This window comes from Choloepus didactylus, chromosome 23, assembly GCF_015220235.1.
Source record: "Choloepus didactylus isolate mChoDid1 chromosome 23, mChoDid1.pri, whole genome shotgun sequence".
In the NCBI taxonomy this organism is placed as follows: domain Eukaryota; kingdom Metazoa; phylum Chordata; class Mammalia; order Pilosa; family Megalonychidae; genus Choloepus; species Choloepus didactylus.
In genome coordinates this window covers 16152526-16167725 of record NC_051329.1, presented here as the reverse complement: position 1 = coordinate 16167725, position 15200 = coordinate 16152526, and the positions used below count along the sequence as shown (strand labels likewise).

The 15200-nt window shown below is 38.9% G+C and overlaps 1 protein-coding gene across 5 annotated transcripts in view; it reads right to left on the bottom strand.

Moving 5' to 3' along the window:
- The window catches only part of FBXW8 (F-box and WD repeat domain containing 8), a 163801-nt gene that overhangs the window by 26773 nt on the left and 121828 nt on the right, over positions 1 to 15200 (bottom strand). For all 5 annotated transcript variants that reach the window (XR_005214003.1, XR_005214002.1, XM_037816888.1 and 2 more), the window contains one exon: positions 1227 to 1354. Coding sequence is in view for 3 of the 5 variants with exons in the window: in XM_037816888.1 (XP_037672816.1) it covers positions 1227 to 1354 (128 nt within the window). In the remaining 2 variants the exon portion in view is untranslated. The remainder of the gene's footprint in view (positions 1 to 1226; positions 1355 to 15200) is intronic.

Below are 15200 nucleotides of genomic sequence, written 5' to 3'. Positions count from 1 at the left end.
GAGTAAAACTATGAGCTGATTCGTTTCATTAGCTGTGCCACATATGGGGGCCACATATTAAGCCTAGACTTTTTATGAGAAAAACTGCCAGGACATGCACTGAGGAGTTCAATTCTCAAGTGTCAGAATATCTGCCATTGGAGGTGGCCTTTGGAAACAATGCCTGAATATTTTCTCTAAATAAAGTGTAACACATCTTTCTCTAAAGGGGAAGAGCTAGAGAGGTAGAGGTGGGGAGTTGAAAATATTATTTGACAAAATAATTATTTTTGCAAGCTGCTGCACTGGTGGAACAGAGGCCTGGGATTTGGCAGAGGAGCACCCGCCGCCTCACAATCTGATGCCCACCACCGAGCAGGCCACCACCTGCAGCCAGCCGGGCACAGCGGAGGGGTGCTGGCACACCCTGGCCTCCTGCCACGCTACCTCTCCTAAGGGCACTGGATCAGATATGGCAGATAACCAGCCAAAAAGAAAAAGAAAAAACAAAGAAAGAAAAGGGAAAGAAAAGGCAAGGGGGCGGGAAAGAGAAAAAAACCCTAAAATTTATACTCAGAGGGTCTTTTCAAATACCTTAATCCTTTCGTGCTGATGATTCCCGGAGTGTCCGTGGCTGGCACTGGCCCCTGTAGCAGGAAAATCCGAATCCCTAAGCCAATGCGTTAAAGAGAAGACTGCTAATCAGCTAAATAGAAATTGGAATCTGTTCCCATGAAGTCTCTTTTTCCCCCATCACCAGAGGGACACCACAGTGTTCTGAAATACACTCTTGACATCATTTGGCAGGCAACCTTATTTTGTTGAACATGATTCATCCCTTAAGTTATTGTTTTTAATATTAGAAAGTGAGCTTTTAAATGCCAAACAAATTTTGCAGCAGGGGGACAAAAGATACCCCAAGTGGTCTCACTGGACCTTCCACCAACTGTGTCTACCAAATGGCTTAAAAGAAAACCTCCCCATGGTGCTTCAGAAATGAAGCAGAGACATAGTTACATCCAACTATTAGCTAATACAGGACTTTGTTCTCCAAGTTCACAACTGTGTTTATGGAGGCAGGGCTGAACTCAAGGTGGGCAAAGCCGTAGAGCACGAAGTGAGGCTAGAAAACAGGATAGAGTCCGTGTGAGCAGCAGGGAAAATTAGCAAGCATGGTGGAGGCTGACAGTAAAGCCTCAGCCAAAGCTGCTGGTTGCTACAAAATGCTGCTGCTTATTCAGACGTACCTCCTGTCCATGTTGCCACTGACCAGCAGATTGGGAGGACTGTCTCTGAGGTTGACACATGTGAAGTCACCAAGCGCATTACCCAGCTTTGAGAGGCAGCGTTCTGCTTCCAGACTGTACACCAGGATCTGGTGGAGGAAGAAAGATAGGTGGGTGCACAATTACACATTCCGGGCCCATGAGAAATGCTTGTCACCTCAAAATGGCCCAGGGTTCCAGACTTGTTCTCCAGCTCCACTGTTGTTAACCTTTTCCAGGTAGGGATATGGCTATCAGGAAATGAAAAAACGAAATGCAAAAGAAGATAGAGGATAATCCAAAGACTTTCTCAGGCCAAGGTGCAAACAAACTCAGAGGAGACAAAAAGAAAAAAGCAAAATGGGAAAATTAAGTATCCTGGTTTTCTTTATGAGTATTCACATAGAAAAAGAGGTAAACAAACTAAGGGTCACTGACTTCTCTGGATTAGGAATTAATGGGAACACTAACGGGATCAGAAAAACTTATAGATGAGCCAGCTTGGGTTCTCTTTCTTTCTACTCTCTCCATACTTATAGTAAAAAGAGAACAATACAAGTGTATCCATGAAAATGAAGGCTGCATAGTTACCCAGTAGACGATTCCTTTAGTCTAAACTACAATCAAAACACAAGCTCTTATTATCACACATTTCTCTCTTCAATCACTTTCCACTCACTAATTTTAGTAAGTTCTGTTCCATATGATGGCAAAGAAGAAGGTACCCATTATCTCTAGACAATGTATTCATTATATTACAACACTTTGGTAACATCTCCAGCAAAAACAAAAAGGGGTGGGGGGTGGGGTGGGGGTAGGGGTGGAAAGGATGATTCATAAGGAGTCTGTCTGAAGATTAAAAAATCTTGGTAATTCAATCCAACCTAACTCAATTAACATTAAATCCTAAAACATTATAGGTGCCGAGGATATATTCCTTGCCCCCAAATTCACAGTTCAAAAAACTCATTAAAACACACACCTACTACCTATCTCTAAACCCACTCAGCAGGTGGACTCACTGCCCTCCCCTGCTACATGAAACATGACTCCCAGGGTTGTAAATCTCCCTGGCAACATGGGACATGACTCCCTAGGATGAGCCTAGACCTGGCATCCTGGGACTGAGAAAGCCTTCTTGACCAAAAGGGGGAAGAGAAATGAAACAAAATAAAGTTTCAGTGGCTGAGAGATTACAAATGGAGTCGAGAGGTTATCCTTACGCATTATATAGATATCCCTTTTTAGTTTTTAGTGTATTAGAATAGCTAGAAGGAAATAACTGAAACTGTTGAACTGCAATCCAGTAGCCTGGATTCTTGAAGACAACTGTGTAACTAAATAGCTTATACGGTGTGAACGCATGACTGCGAAAACCTTGTGGCTCATACTCCCTTTATCCAGTGTATGGACAGATGAGTAGAAAAATGGGGACAAAAAGTAAATGAATAACGGGGGTGGGGGTGGGGTGAGGGGTAAGGCATGTTTTGGGTGTTCTTTTTTACTTTTCTTTTTATTCTTATTTTTTTGGAAGGATGAAAATGTTCAAAAATTGATTGTGGTGATGAATGCACAACTATATGATGATACTGTGAACAACTGTACACGTTGGATGACTGTATGGTATGTTAATATACTTCAATAAAATTACATTAAAACACACATGCACCAAGTTCTAAAAATATATTCTATTCTGATACCATGTGATGAATATTTTGAAATTGCTGAACTCAAATGTTTTAATACTAGTATTTGTAGAGAGAGTCCCCTCCCTTAGCACACACGTTAAAAAGATGTGCTTTCTTTCTCTTGTTAACCTATAAATTTATCATTATCAGTGTAAGGATTTTTATTTTGGCATTGAGAAGCTAATAATGAATTAAATGGCTCCACTTTAAAAACCACCTATTTCATTGTCAATGCTTTATCAATGTGTATTTCTAACAAGTGAATCTTGGGAAATTGCTGATCGTCAAAACATCGCTATAATATTAGTTAAATATTGCTAACAGCTTCTGAAAGGAAAGAGGACTATTTTAAAATTTTAAATTCCTTCTTAATCCATAAAAAACTACAGAGGACAAGCTAAGATGCAGGTGAAAATGTTTTTGGCTCAGGAAACTTCGATATTTCTAAGATGTCTAAACCAAGATTATTCTTATAAGTGAACATAGAAATAAACTAATTGTTTAAAACCAGCTCCTGGAGGGAGAAAAAAATCAAAAACAGCAAGCTCATGGTCTATCATAAAAGCAATATTCTGTACTTATATATCCTGATAGAGCTTTTAACAGGGTGCTTAGACTCAATATTTTCTTGAAATATTTCAACTTCTATAGCAGGAATGTAGCCTATATAATCAGTAAAATGTCCATGGTACATATAAGAATCAAAATCTGATATTAACTTGGTTGATACGTCTTTGCTTTTTCTAGTTAAAGTATTGTTTTGACAAGTGGATGGCTCATTTCTGAGTGCTACAGTGAGTCTAATCCCTCTCCAAAAAACCTCTCAAAATTCACCATAAAGACATGAAAGTTAGTAGTCAAGTATGTTCTAGAATGTTTAATGATTCAATGAATTAGAACTATCCAAAAGTACCTTTAGCATTATGTTTAGTTAAAGACCACAGAGACTAGAAAACACATTACCCCTCTGGAAGGTAGTTCTTTCCATGTTACAAGTCCCTTAATGACCTTTACCATTTCTCCCTCCCTCCCGTACTCTCTCTCTTTTAATAAGGTTGAGCAAATGGGACTTCATTTTATCTGATTGCCACAGACTACTGAGATTAATTATTCATGCTAATTTTTCTCTTTATTGCCCTAGTTGGGTGAGTCTCAACCCACAGCCACTTGACTCATTCTCTGAGGTGTACGGATATATTGGAAAGAAGGAAAAAACTACCCCTGGCTAAAATCTTAAACTAATGTGACTGCCCAATCAATAGATGTTGGGGATTTTTTCTTTTAAGTAGCAAGTGTATTTTGCAAAGGAGGTTTAAAAGTGATTACAGAGTAAATGTTTACAGTAGGTGTTTCTTTAAGAATCATCTAAAACATCTAAACTACGTTAAGGCTGATATATATTTTGCAAAGATAATAACTACAGGAGATACAAATGATACCGGGTGGTTTCCCTTTTTTCTCTGGCTTCCAGCTAGATCTAGAGGGCACCAGGTGGAAATAAGCAGTCTTTAAAAAGAACTTTAGCAACAAGTTTTCTATTTTTTTTTTTTTCTTAAAGAGCTTAAGGTATGTTCATAAATCCTAGTCTTAGAATTTTAACTTTCAGTTTTGTCAATTATTCAGACTTCTCTGAAATCTTTTTAATTTAAAAAAAATTTTTTTTTCATTTTTTTCTGATTTCAAACGCAATACATTCTTGTAACAAATTCTAACATCACAGAATTACATAATGGAGTGAGAAGTGGCCCTCTGTAAGTCCATCTCTCAGAGATAACCATGTTGGTATCTATACTTCTAGACTTTTTCTACACACATCTGTGTGTATGTGTGAATAAAAATTTCCTTTTCTCTCAATGGAATTAATGTTCTGCAACTTGTTTTTCCCACTGAAGAACATGCCTTGAGAGTTCATTCCTTGTCAGTATCTAAAGACAGATGTTCTTTTTAATGGTTGCAGAGAATTTCTCTATGGTTATATAATTCCAAATTGATGGATGTTTGGGTTGCTTCTAATTTTTCTGAATAACACGAACAATGCTATAATTCATTCCATAACCAGTTAACAAATATTTATTAACCATCTTCTATGTACTAGGCACTATAAGGAACCGGGACAGCGGATGATCTTCAGAAGCTTCAACCTGCTGCCAGGTGAAACAATCCTCCTCTTTCCCAGCTGGTGCTCAGCCGTCAGCTGTCCTGTTCCTCTCTTAGGAGGTCCACCAAGCCATCTTATTGCCACATTCTACCAGCTGGTGTCTTGAAGCATCAGGAGGGTGGTACCGAGTCAGGAAGAAAAAGTGGCCACAGGGTCAACCAGCAACTACCTTGGTACAGGCAGGCCCTGAATCTGCCAGGTGTGACCAACAAACTGCAAAGGAAAAAGCTGAGAAACAGCTCTTGTCCCTATAGTCAGGTGAACTCAGGGCAGGCCAACTTTCTCCTTCACCCAATCAGAACTGGAATTAGCACTATAAACTTTAACTAAATATAGGACTGATATCACCCTTGCAATTAAACATTTACCACTGGTATAAAGAAATCACTATGAAGAGATTACAGAGTCTTGAAGTCCCAGAATTTTGATTCCTGTACCTGATAAATGAGGAAAAGAACTCCATAAGTGCTCCAAGTATGCCAAAATAGTGAGTCCCCCTCATACTCATTTATCTGCCAAAGGCATCAAACCGACAACAATAATCCGAACAGCTGGCTTCCCTCCTCAGAAGCCCAGCACTGTCTTTCCAAAGGAATGAGAAGTGGTCAGGAGGCTTCATCACAAGACCACAGCATTTAAAAAGGCTTTGTCTACCACCATTTTAAAAGAGGACGCAATCAAGAAGGCAAAAGATTAGGAGATGTTTTGCTGTATTGAAGCAAGTGTAAAGGATAAAATGCATAAGGAAGAAGATTTGACTGAGTTTCTTGGAGACAACCAAGTGCCCTTCCATCACTACCACATATATTATGCTCTTCTGAGGGAGAAAAGTCATGATAAGAAGCCAAAATCTAGAAAGTAAAGCAAGTACTTCTCATGCTCTCTCTTCCTCCATCCCCATCAAGCTTATTTTGTACTCTCTTCTCCATGGGGCCCTCATCACAGAGTTCAGTCCCTCTGTTGACACTGAAGAAGTATTTACAGTCTACACATTTCATCTGGTATTCCTACGGTGCCAGGTAGAGCTGTGCATATCTTCCTCCAATTTCTGCCTAGACCCTTGGTTCTCTAACATTTCAGGGTATAAGAGTCATCTAAGGAGACTCTGATTTTAGCAGGTCAAGTGAAGCCCTGGAAATGACACTGTTAACAAGTCTCATGCCATACATCGGAAAACACTGTCCTAGACTTAGACTATAAACCTGAGGTAGAAAGCCTATCATTCATTCATTCATTCATTCAGCCTTTATTAAGGGCCTAGCATGTGCCAGGCACTGTTAGTTACACAGTCCCCGCAAATGGCTGAGGGCTTGCATTTGGCAGGTTCTCAATAAGTGTTTGTATATTAACTGAGTGGAATGAGAGACTGAACAAACCCAGGCAAGGCATACACAATTTGGTACATAGTCAATACCCAGGTCTTCACTCTTTGCTTAACACATTTACTCATTCCCAGAAGTCTCATCTAGCTGCTGGCTTTTACAAAGGGACCACTTCAACCTACTCAAAACAGAAGGAAGTTCCATGGATTTCTCTCCACAATATTCTGATTCTGAAACACTCAAACTGTATCCAGTTCTGAGGTTCCATTTCTGGCAACATGGCAGACTAGACTTCTGAAGAACCCTCCTGTTACAAACACTGAAAATGCTGGAATAAGATTCATTCTATCAACAAACATCCCTTTAAACATACCGTTAAATTCATAAGAAATTAGTGAAATCCGTAAGAGACAAAACTGAAGAAGACACTAAAGCCAGAAAGGTAAGTGAGCACTCAAGCTGCTCTGAGGACAGGTGCTAATGCCAGGAGCTTAAAGAAGTGGAGAAAAAGAGACTAAGTTTTTGGCTAGCACAAAGTGGAAGATAAGAAGTGAGATCGCTGAATAAAGTTGGGCCCTTCAAGGGCTATATACCCTCTGTAAAAAGTAAAAACTCTATCTATTGGCAAAGAAAGCCTACCTGGAAACTTGTCTGTCTTGGGATCTGCAATCAGAAGACTGCAGGGTCTGAATTTATGTTGCTTGCAAGGCCAAAAGAACCCAATCCTAGTGATCCATTTACAGTATTTTCACATTGATAACATACTCAAAGTGCTCAGCAGAATCTTCTCAGGAGGAAGATACTTTCACCCCAGACCTCTTAAGAGATCAAGATCATTCAAATATGAGCTCACAATCAAAAAACAAAATTCAAATACAGAAAAAAAAAGGACTCATCATAAGAGACAGAAAAACGAACAGAAGAATTAGACCTCCAAAGATACCATGTATTTATCAGATAAAGAATACAAAAAAGCCATGCTGAAAATGTTTACAGAAATAAAAGAAGGTTGATGGTCAAGAGCAAATTGAATACGCAGTTTTGAAAACAAAAATAGAATTTCTAGAAATTAATAAGTCAATGGATGAGATAAAAAATTAGACAGAACCAAAGAGAGAATTTGTAAACTGGGAGATAGATTTGAATAAATTATTTGGAATGCAACAGAGAAATGAGATGGAAAATATGAATAAGCAGTGAATAAATATCACAGAGGAGAGAATAAATTGGTCTAATACACATCTAACCTGAGTTCCCGACAGGAAGAATACAGAGAATGAGGGAGAGGAAATTTTCAACAAGATAATAACTGTGAATTTTCTACAACTGAAAGGAAAGAAGGACAAGAAATCCCAAACAGGATAAATGAAAATAAATTCGCCCACAGACACATTCTTGTGAAACCACAGAAAATTGAAGACAAACAGAATATCTTAAAACCAAACAAAAACAAGAATTCTAAAAGAGAATGGCAGTTAGATTTACAGCCAACTTGTTGGTGACATTAATGGGACATCAAAACCAACAGTATCTTCAAAGAGCTGAGAGAAAATATCAACTTAGAACTGTCAAGGACAAGCAAAATTATCTTTCATGAATGAGGATGAAATAAATATGTTTCAGATAAAAATGTACTAAAAGCATTTGTGGCCAATAGATCCTCACTAAAGGGACATCTAAAGAATACATTTTTGAAAGGTGGAAAACCATTCCAAAAAAAAACGTTTCAGATACGGGAAGAAAGAGTAAGCAAAGATTCAGGTAATTGTGCATAAAAGTATACAAACACTGACTATGTACAACAAGAATAATGCTGCTTTGGGGGTTAAATAAATAGAAACATATCTAGTCATTATTATTTCAGATAGCCAAGTCCCACGAATCAGGAAAAGGTACTACCACAAAGATGCCAGATGCCCAGGGTGCACTCCAGTGTTACATACTGGAGTGAATAATGCTTCCTTGGATATCTGTACAGTGTTTGGCACAGAGGAGAGGCTCAGTATATATTTGTTGAAAGAATGAATAAATGCTACACATCTCTGCCTATATCCATCCATTAGACAAATGAAACACCGGTCTTACAAGTAAAGATGTGCTTCACGCATACAAATGAACACATTAAGTCAATTTGCTTTCTACCACCACCAACATATTTAGCCATTTCGTAAGTGATAGGTAGAGTTTCATTCAGCACAAACCCTGAAGAACAAGCCTAGTAATGCTCATTTTCAAAAAAATAAAAGACACAAAAGAAAAAAAGCCTATCAGTCTTTGAGGTAGGACGTACTCATGTAAACAACCAAAGTTCTTACTATTCTGACCACTATAAATATGACGACAAAAAAATGTGAAATTTAACTACAAAAAAATGCAGGGTTGCATATCAATGTTCACACACCAAGCTAAGTGAACAGCCTCTATAAATTCACAGATGAGCTAAGATTTAAAAAAAAAATGAGATGAGAAAGACAGACAACTGGGGGCGGGGGGCGGGGAGCTAGTGAGAAGAGTAAATCATACACAAAACAGCCAATAAAAAAAATAAAAAAGCAGTTAATATACATGAATAATGGATGTCTGATTTAAAAGCAGTTTACTCTGATATGATGTAATTTTTGACAGTCAGCCAGAAAGACTATTTTGTAAGTCCTTGCCAGAGATAAGTCATAGCATAAGGCTTGGTAACATGGCCATATCTGTGAACATGTGGAAAATGACTTTCACCACCATCCCAAAGGTGACTTTCTACTGGCAAACAAAAACTTGCCTCTCAGGTGCACTTAGCAGCAGCAACCAGCAAGATGCAAAGCTTGAAGAAATGGATCCTTGACACAATCACAGTTCCCTGAAACAACAGTTTCCATGACATGCTCTGGCACAGTTCACACTCAAATTCAGCACAAAGGGAGAAGAAGCCTGGGCTGCATCCACGGTTAAGTTTTAATTGGAGTGAAAAGCCCATAAGGCCAAGATATTTCAGGGATGGGACGGTGTTGCTGAGCATCGCCAGGCACTGGGGAGGCAAAGACTGTGTGCTCCCACCACCACGTGCCAATGCACCTGCAACCCCCGCGGTTCCAGGACTGGACTCTTCCTGCAAAGCCTCTGCCAATCACCGCAGGATGTGCCAATCGTAGGGGCTTTGTGATGTGGACAGATGTCTACAAAGGACCAGAGCAGGCCAAACCAACACCTAGTGTGACCTAAGCCTGAAAGGAACCCACAGAGCAGGAGTACACCGGGGGAAAATCCAGGCAAAAATAACAAATCTCTCTCTTTTTCTTAATACATCCACAGATGCGGGGAATAAGAAAGACCAGGTGTTCTTCGTGGAGTGAGCAAAATATGGCTTTCTGCTTTGCTTGAGGAATCTCTTTAGAGAATAAAGATAAGAAATGTGACCACAAAGAAGTGGTTAATGGTTACAAAGAAATGAACAGGAAATGTTCACTGTCAAAGCATTTCATCCAATGAAGAGATTACACTTATTATGTACATATATAATCTACCCTCATTTTAGTGCTCTCAACATGCCTCATCATAATAAAGAGCACAGACAGTTTCCAAGAACTTCACAAATATTCACTATATGTAACTAATCATCATCCCCATGAGAAAGTAAGTTATTAAACATATTTTACAGGGAGGACAACTGAGATGGTAAACAAGTCAATTCTTTAAAATTAAAGGCAACTACTTGGGATGTAAAAAACTGAAATTTTACAAGCAACATGCTCGTAATGTAATGATATCCAAAAGCCTACAGACTTAACACTGTACATGAAATTCAGATGTTACACTAGCTTGCCTATCAATTTTCTTTTGACTAGCCTGGCAACTTCTAGTTTGGCCCCAAGTTAGACCGCACAAAGGCTCAGAAGGGGGTAGACAGACCGTTGCTGAAATCAGATCACTGAAACAAACAACAGCTGGAGGAGGGGACTGGAAAACTGCAATGAAAACCAGGGCCGCTGGTGTAGAGCAAATAGCCCCAAGACCCCAAGGGCTCCCCTTTCCCCACTGAGAGCAGAACCACCTTTAATACACACGAGTGTATCGGCAGAGACAGGATTAGTAGTGTTTTGCACAGAAGAGAACACTATGATTATTAGCTCTTACTAATAACCAGTTTGGCAGGAATCAGGAAAAGGCATTGCAATATGCTTTTCACATGAATCCTTTCAGAATATGCAATTTGATTCTCTCAACAACCCATGAGAAGGAAAGGCAAATACCAGTCTTCATTTTATGCCTAAAGAAACTGAGGCTTAAATAACTGTAAATAACTTGCCCCATGGTTTGCTACCATATCACATACCCTATCAAAAAAAGTAATAAGAGCTAATATTTATGGTGTTCTCTTATGTGTAAAACAATGTAAAGATGAATTATCTCTTATTTTTAATTTTTTTCATTTTTATTGTGAACTTTAACATATATATACCTAACAGTGGTAAAACTTTCAAAGTACAATTTCACAAGTAGTTAGAGAGCAAATTTCAAAGAATGTCATGGGTCACAGTTCCACAACTTCAGCCATTTCCATTACTGTAAAATATAATACACATACAGAAAGGTGTCAACTCTCGATGTACAGCTCAACAAGCAGTTATCCAGGTAATTTCAAAAATTGTTATGGATTACAGTTCCACAGTCAGTCCCTTCTGTATTATGCAATAGAAGGTATATACAGAAAGATGAAAACCTTCAAGGCACAATTAAATGAGCAGCTATAGAGCAAATCCCAAAGGATGCTACAGGCTACAGTTCCACCATGTCATTTACCTCCTTCCAGCCATTCCAACACCCCAGCATCGAAAAATATTTATATAATTATATAAGGTTTCAGTATTCATAGACCTTTGTTAAATCTTATCTTGTTTGTTGCTACCCCTTCCTCTCATTTAATCTCTTCTCCATCTTCAGGGGTGTCTAGGCAGTGATCACCGTAACTTGTTCATATTGAAAAGGGGTGTCAACAGTATGGAGAGGGGGGCTGCATCTGATGTGGATCTTAAAGAGGCTGTTGCCTCTGGGTTTTAGAACTTGTCTGGTATAGGAACACTCTTGTGGATTTAAATTTCTGAAAGATAAACCTTAGTGAGTCAATCTTTTATAGAATCTCAGATAAGGGCCTAAGTATTTGGGGACTCCTTTTTTTTTTAAATTCATTTTTATTGAGATATATTCACATACCATACAGTCATCCAAAGTGTACAATCAATTGTTCATAGTACTATCATATAGTTTTGCATTCATCACCCCAATCTGTTTTTTGAACATTTTCCTTGTGGCAGAAAAAGTGAAAAAAAGAATAAAAATTTAAAGTAAAAAAGAAAACCCAAATCATCCCCCCCCCCACCCTATTTTTCATTTAGTTTTTTTGTCCCCGTTTTTCTCCTCATCCATCCATACACTGGATAAAAGGACTGCGACCCACAGGCTTTCACACTGTCACCCCTTATAAGCTGTACTGCTATACAATTGTCTTCAAGAGTCAAGGCTACTGGGTTGTAGTTTCATAGTTTCAGGTTATTTATTTCTAGCTATTTCACTGCACTAAAACCTAAAAAAGGTTCTCTATGTAGTGCATATAAGTGCTCACCAGAGTGACTTCTTGACTCCAATTGGAATCTCTCAGTCACGGAAACTGTGTTTCATTTAGCATCCTCGTTTTGGTCAAGAAGATGTTCTCAATCCCACAGTATTGGGTCCAGACTCATCCCCGGGAGTCATATCCCACGTTGCCAGGGAGATTTACACCCCTGGGAGTCAGCTCCCACATAGGGGGGAGTTGGGGACTACTTTTGTTAAGGGCATCTCATACTGTGGCCATTTGGGATGTCTAGCTGGAGCCTGCATAAGAGAAACCTCCAGGATAGCCTCTCGACTTTATTTGGGATCTCTCAGCCAGTGTGACCTCAACTTGTTACCTTTCTTTTTCCCCCTTTTGGTTCAGTAGGTATTTTCAATCCCTCACTGCCAGGGCCAGGCTCATTCTTGGGAGTCATGTCCCACATTGCCAAGGAGATTCATTTCCCTGGGAGTCCTGTCCCTCTTTGGGGTGGGGGTGGGGGGTTAATGAATTTATTTACTAAGTTGGGCTTAGAGAGAGAAAGGCCACATCAGAGCAACAAAAGAGATTCCCTGGAGGTGCCTCTTAGCCATAATTATAGGAGGGCTCAGCCTCCTATTTACAACCCTAAATTCCACAAGCACAAGCCTCAAATCGAGGGCTTGATTTATTAAGTAGTGGGTTCCTAACTTAACTTAATGTATATTCTATGCCAAGACAAACGGTCAGGTTTTTTTTTTTTTTCCAATTAAATTCAGTTTTATTGAAATACATTCACACACCATACAATCATCCATGATATACAATCCACTGTCCACAATATAACATAGTTATGCATTCATCACCACAATCTATCTCTGAACATTTTCCTTACATCAGAAAGAACCAGAACAAGAATAAAATATAAAAGTGAAAAAAGAACACCCAAATCATCCCCCCATCCCACCCCATTTTTCCTTTAGTTTTTATCCCCATTTTTATACTCATCCATACACTAGATAAAGGGGGTGTGATCCACAAGGTCTTCACAACCACACTGTCACAAATGGTCAGTTTCTTACATTATCTTCACTTAGTTGTGCAATCATCATCACTTTCAACTTTAAACAACCATCATAACATTTATCATATCAATACATCTCACAGCTCTCAGCTGGTAATTATTCATCCCTAGTATTAGTGTAGAGTTGGTAAGATAGATATTCCTATTAAATATAGTCTTTAATAAGTAATGGGTAGTTTTTCCATACCACTCTGTTAACCCTCTGCACCAGTATCATACCTTATGAGTATATCATGCTAACACGTATTTAGGCTTGTGGTGGTACTCTGTGGGCTACATGCCTTTAAACAACCATTTACAAACAAGTTCACCTTCAATGTGTCACTGATACTTATAATCCCATTGACGTACCATAGTCACACCTGACCATTCCCATACCATTAAGATCACCCTCATTATCATATCTGTACATATTAGATTACTGTTCCCCCTTCACTAGCTTCTGACTATCTCTAGATCCTCTATTTCCTAAATTATAAGCCATTTATTTTACATTTTTCACAGAGTTCAATTAGTGCTAACATACAGTATCTCTCTTTTTGTCTGGCTTATCTCACTCAGCATGGTCTTCAAGGTTCATCCATGTTGTCATGTTTCATGACGTCGTTCCTTCTTACTGCTGTGAAGTATTCCATCATGTGTACATACCACATTTTGTTTATCCACTCATCTGCTGAAGGATATTTGGATTGTTTCCATCTCTTGGCAATTGTAAACAATGCTGCAATGAACATCGGTGTGCAAATATCTGTTCGAGTCACTGCTTTCAGATCTTTTGGATATATACCGAGGAGTGAAATTGCTAGATTGTAGAGTAACTCAATATCTAGTTTTCTGAAGAACCACAAGACTGTCCTCCAGAGTGGCTGTACAATGTGAATAAGAGTTCCAATTTCTCTGCATCTTCTCCAGCATTTATTGTTTCCTATTTGTTTAATGACAGCCATTCTTATTGGTGTGAGATGATAGCTCATTGTGACCTTGATTCGCATCTCCCTAATAGCTAGTGAAGATGAACATTCATTCATCTCTTTTTTAGCCATTTGTATTTCCTCTTCAGAGAAGTGTCTTCATACCTTTTGCCCATTTTATAATTGGGCTGTTTGTAATATTGTTGTTGAGTTGTAGGATTTCTTTATATATGCAAGCTATCAGTCTCTTATCAGATACATGGTTTCCAAATATTTTCTCCCATTGAGTTGGCTGCATCTTTACCTTTCTGGCAAATTCCTTTGAGGTATAGAAGCTTTTAATTTTGAGGAGTTCCATTTATATATTTTTTCTTTCGTTGCTTGAGCTTTGGGTGTAAGGTCTAAGAAGTGACCTCCTAATACTAGGTCTTGAAGATGTCTCTCTTCATTATCTTCTAGGAGTTTTATGGTACTATCTCTTTTATGGAGGTCTTTGATCAACTTTGAATTAATTTTTGTATAGGGTGTGAGGTAGGGGTCCTCTTTCTTTCTTTTTGGAAATAGATATCCAGTTTTCTCAGCCCCATTTGTTGCAGAGACTGTTCTGTCCCAGTTCAGTGGATTGGGGGCCTTATCAAAAACCAGTTGACTGTAGATCTGGAGACCTATTGCATTATCTCTTTTAATCCCCACAATTCCATAAGGAAGGCACCATAATTTACTTACTTTACATAAGAGGAAATGGAGGCAGAGAGAGGTCAAACCACTTACACAGCTATGAAGTTCTAGAATCAGGATTCAAACCCAGGTGGGTGGGTTTCATGCTCTTTAACCTCTATAGATGCCCAGAGTGTGGTCCCAGAACCAGTAACATCAACAGCATCTGGGAATTTGTTAGACATGCAAATTCTCAGTCCCACCCCAGCATCACTGAATTAGAATCTCTGGGGGTGGGGTCCAGCAATCTGCATTTTAACCTGGCCTCTGGGAGATCCTGGAACTTGAGAACCCCTGTCCTACACCAATATTGCCTCCCATGCCAAGAAAGAATTTCAGTGATTAAAGAGATTTAAATATTACTCAGTAATAAATTATAACTTCCTGTCTCCCAAATGCTTCCAATCTTGTTGGGAAAACAAGATTTGTCAAACAGTTAAGCAGTAATGGTGGGCAGTAACAATACTGAAATGGAAATGAAGACCCTGGGTACTGTAAGAGCTCAGAGAAGGGGGATGG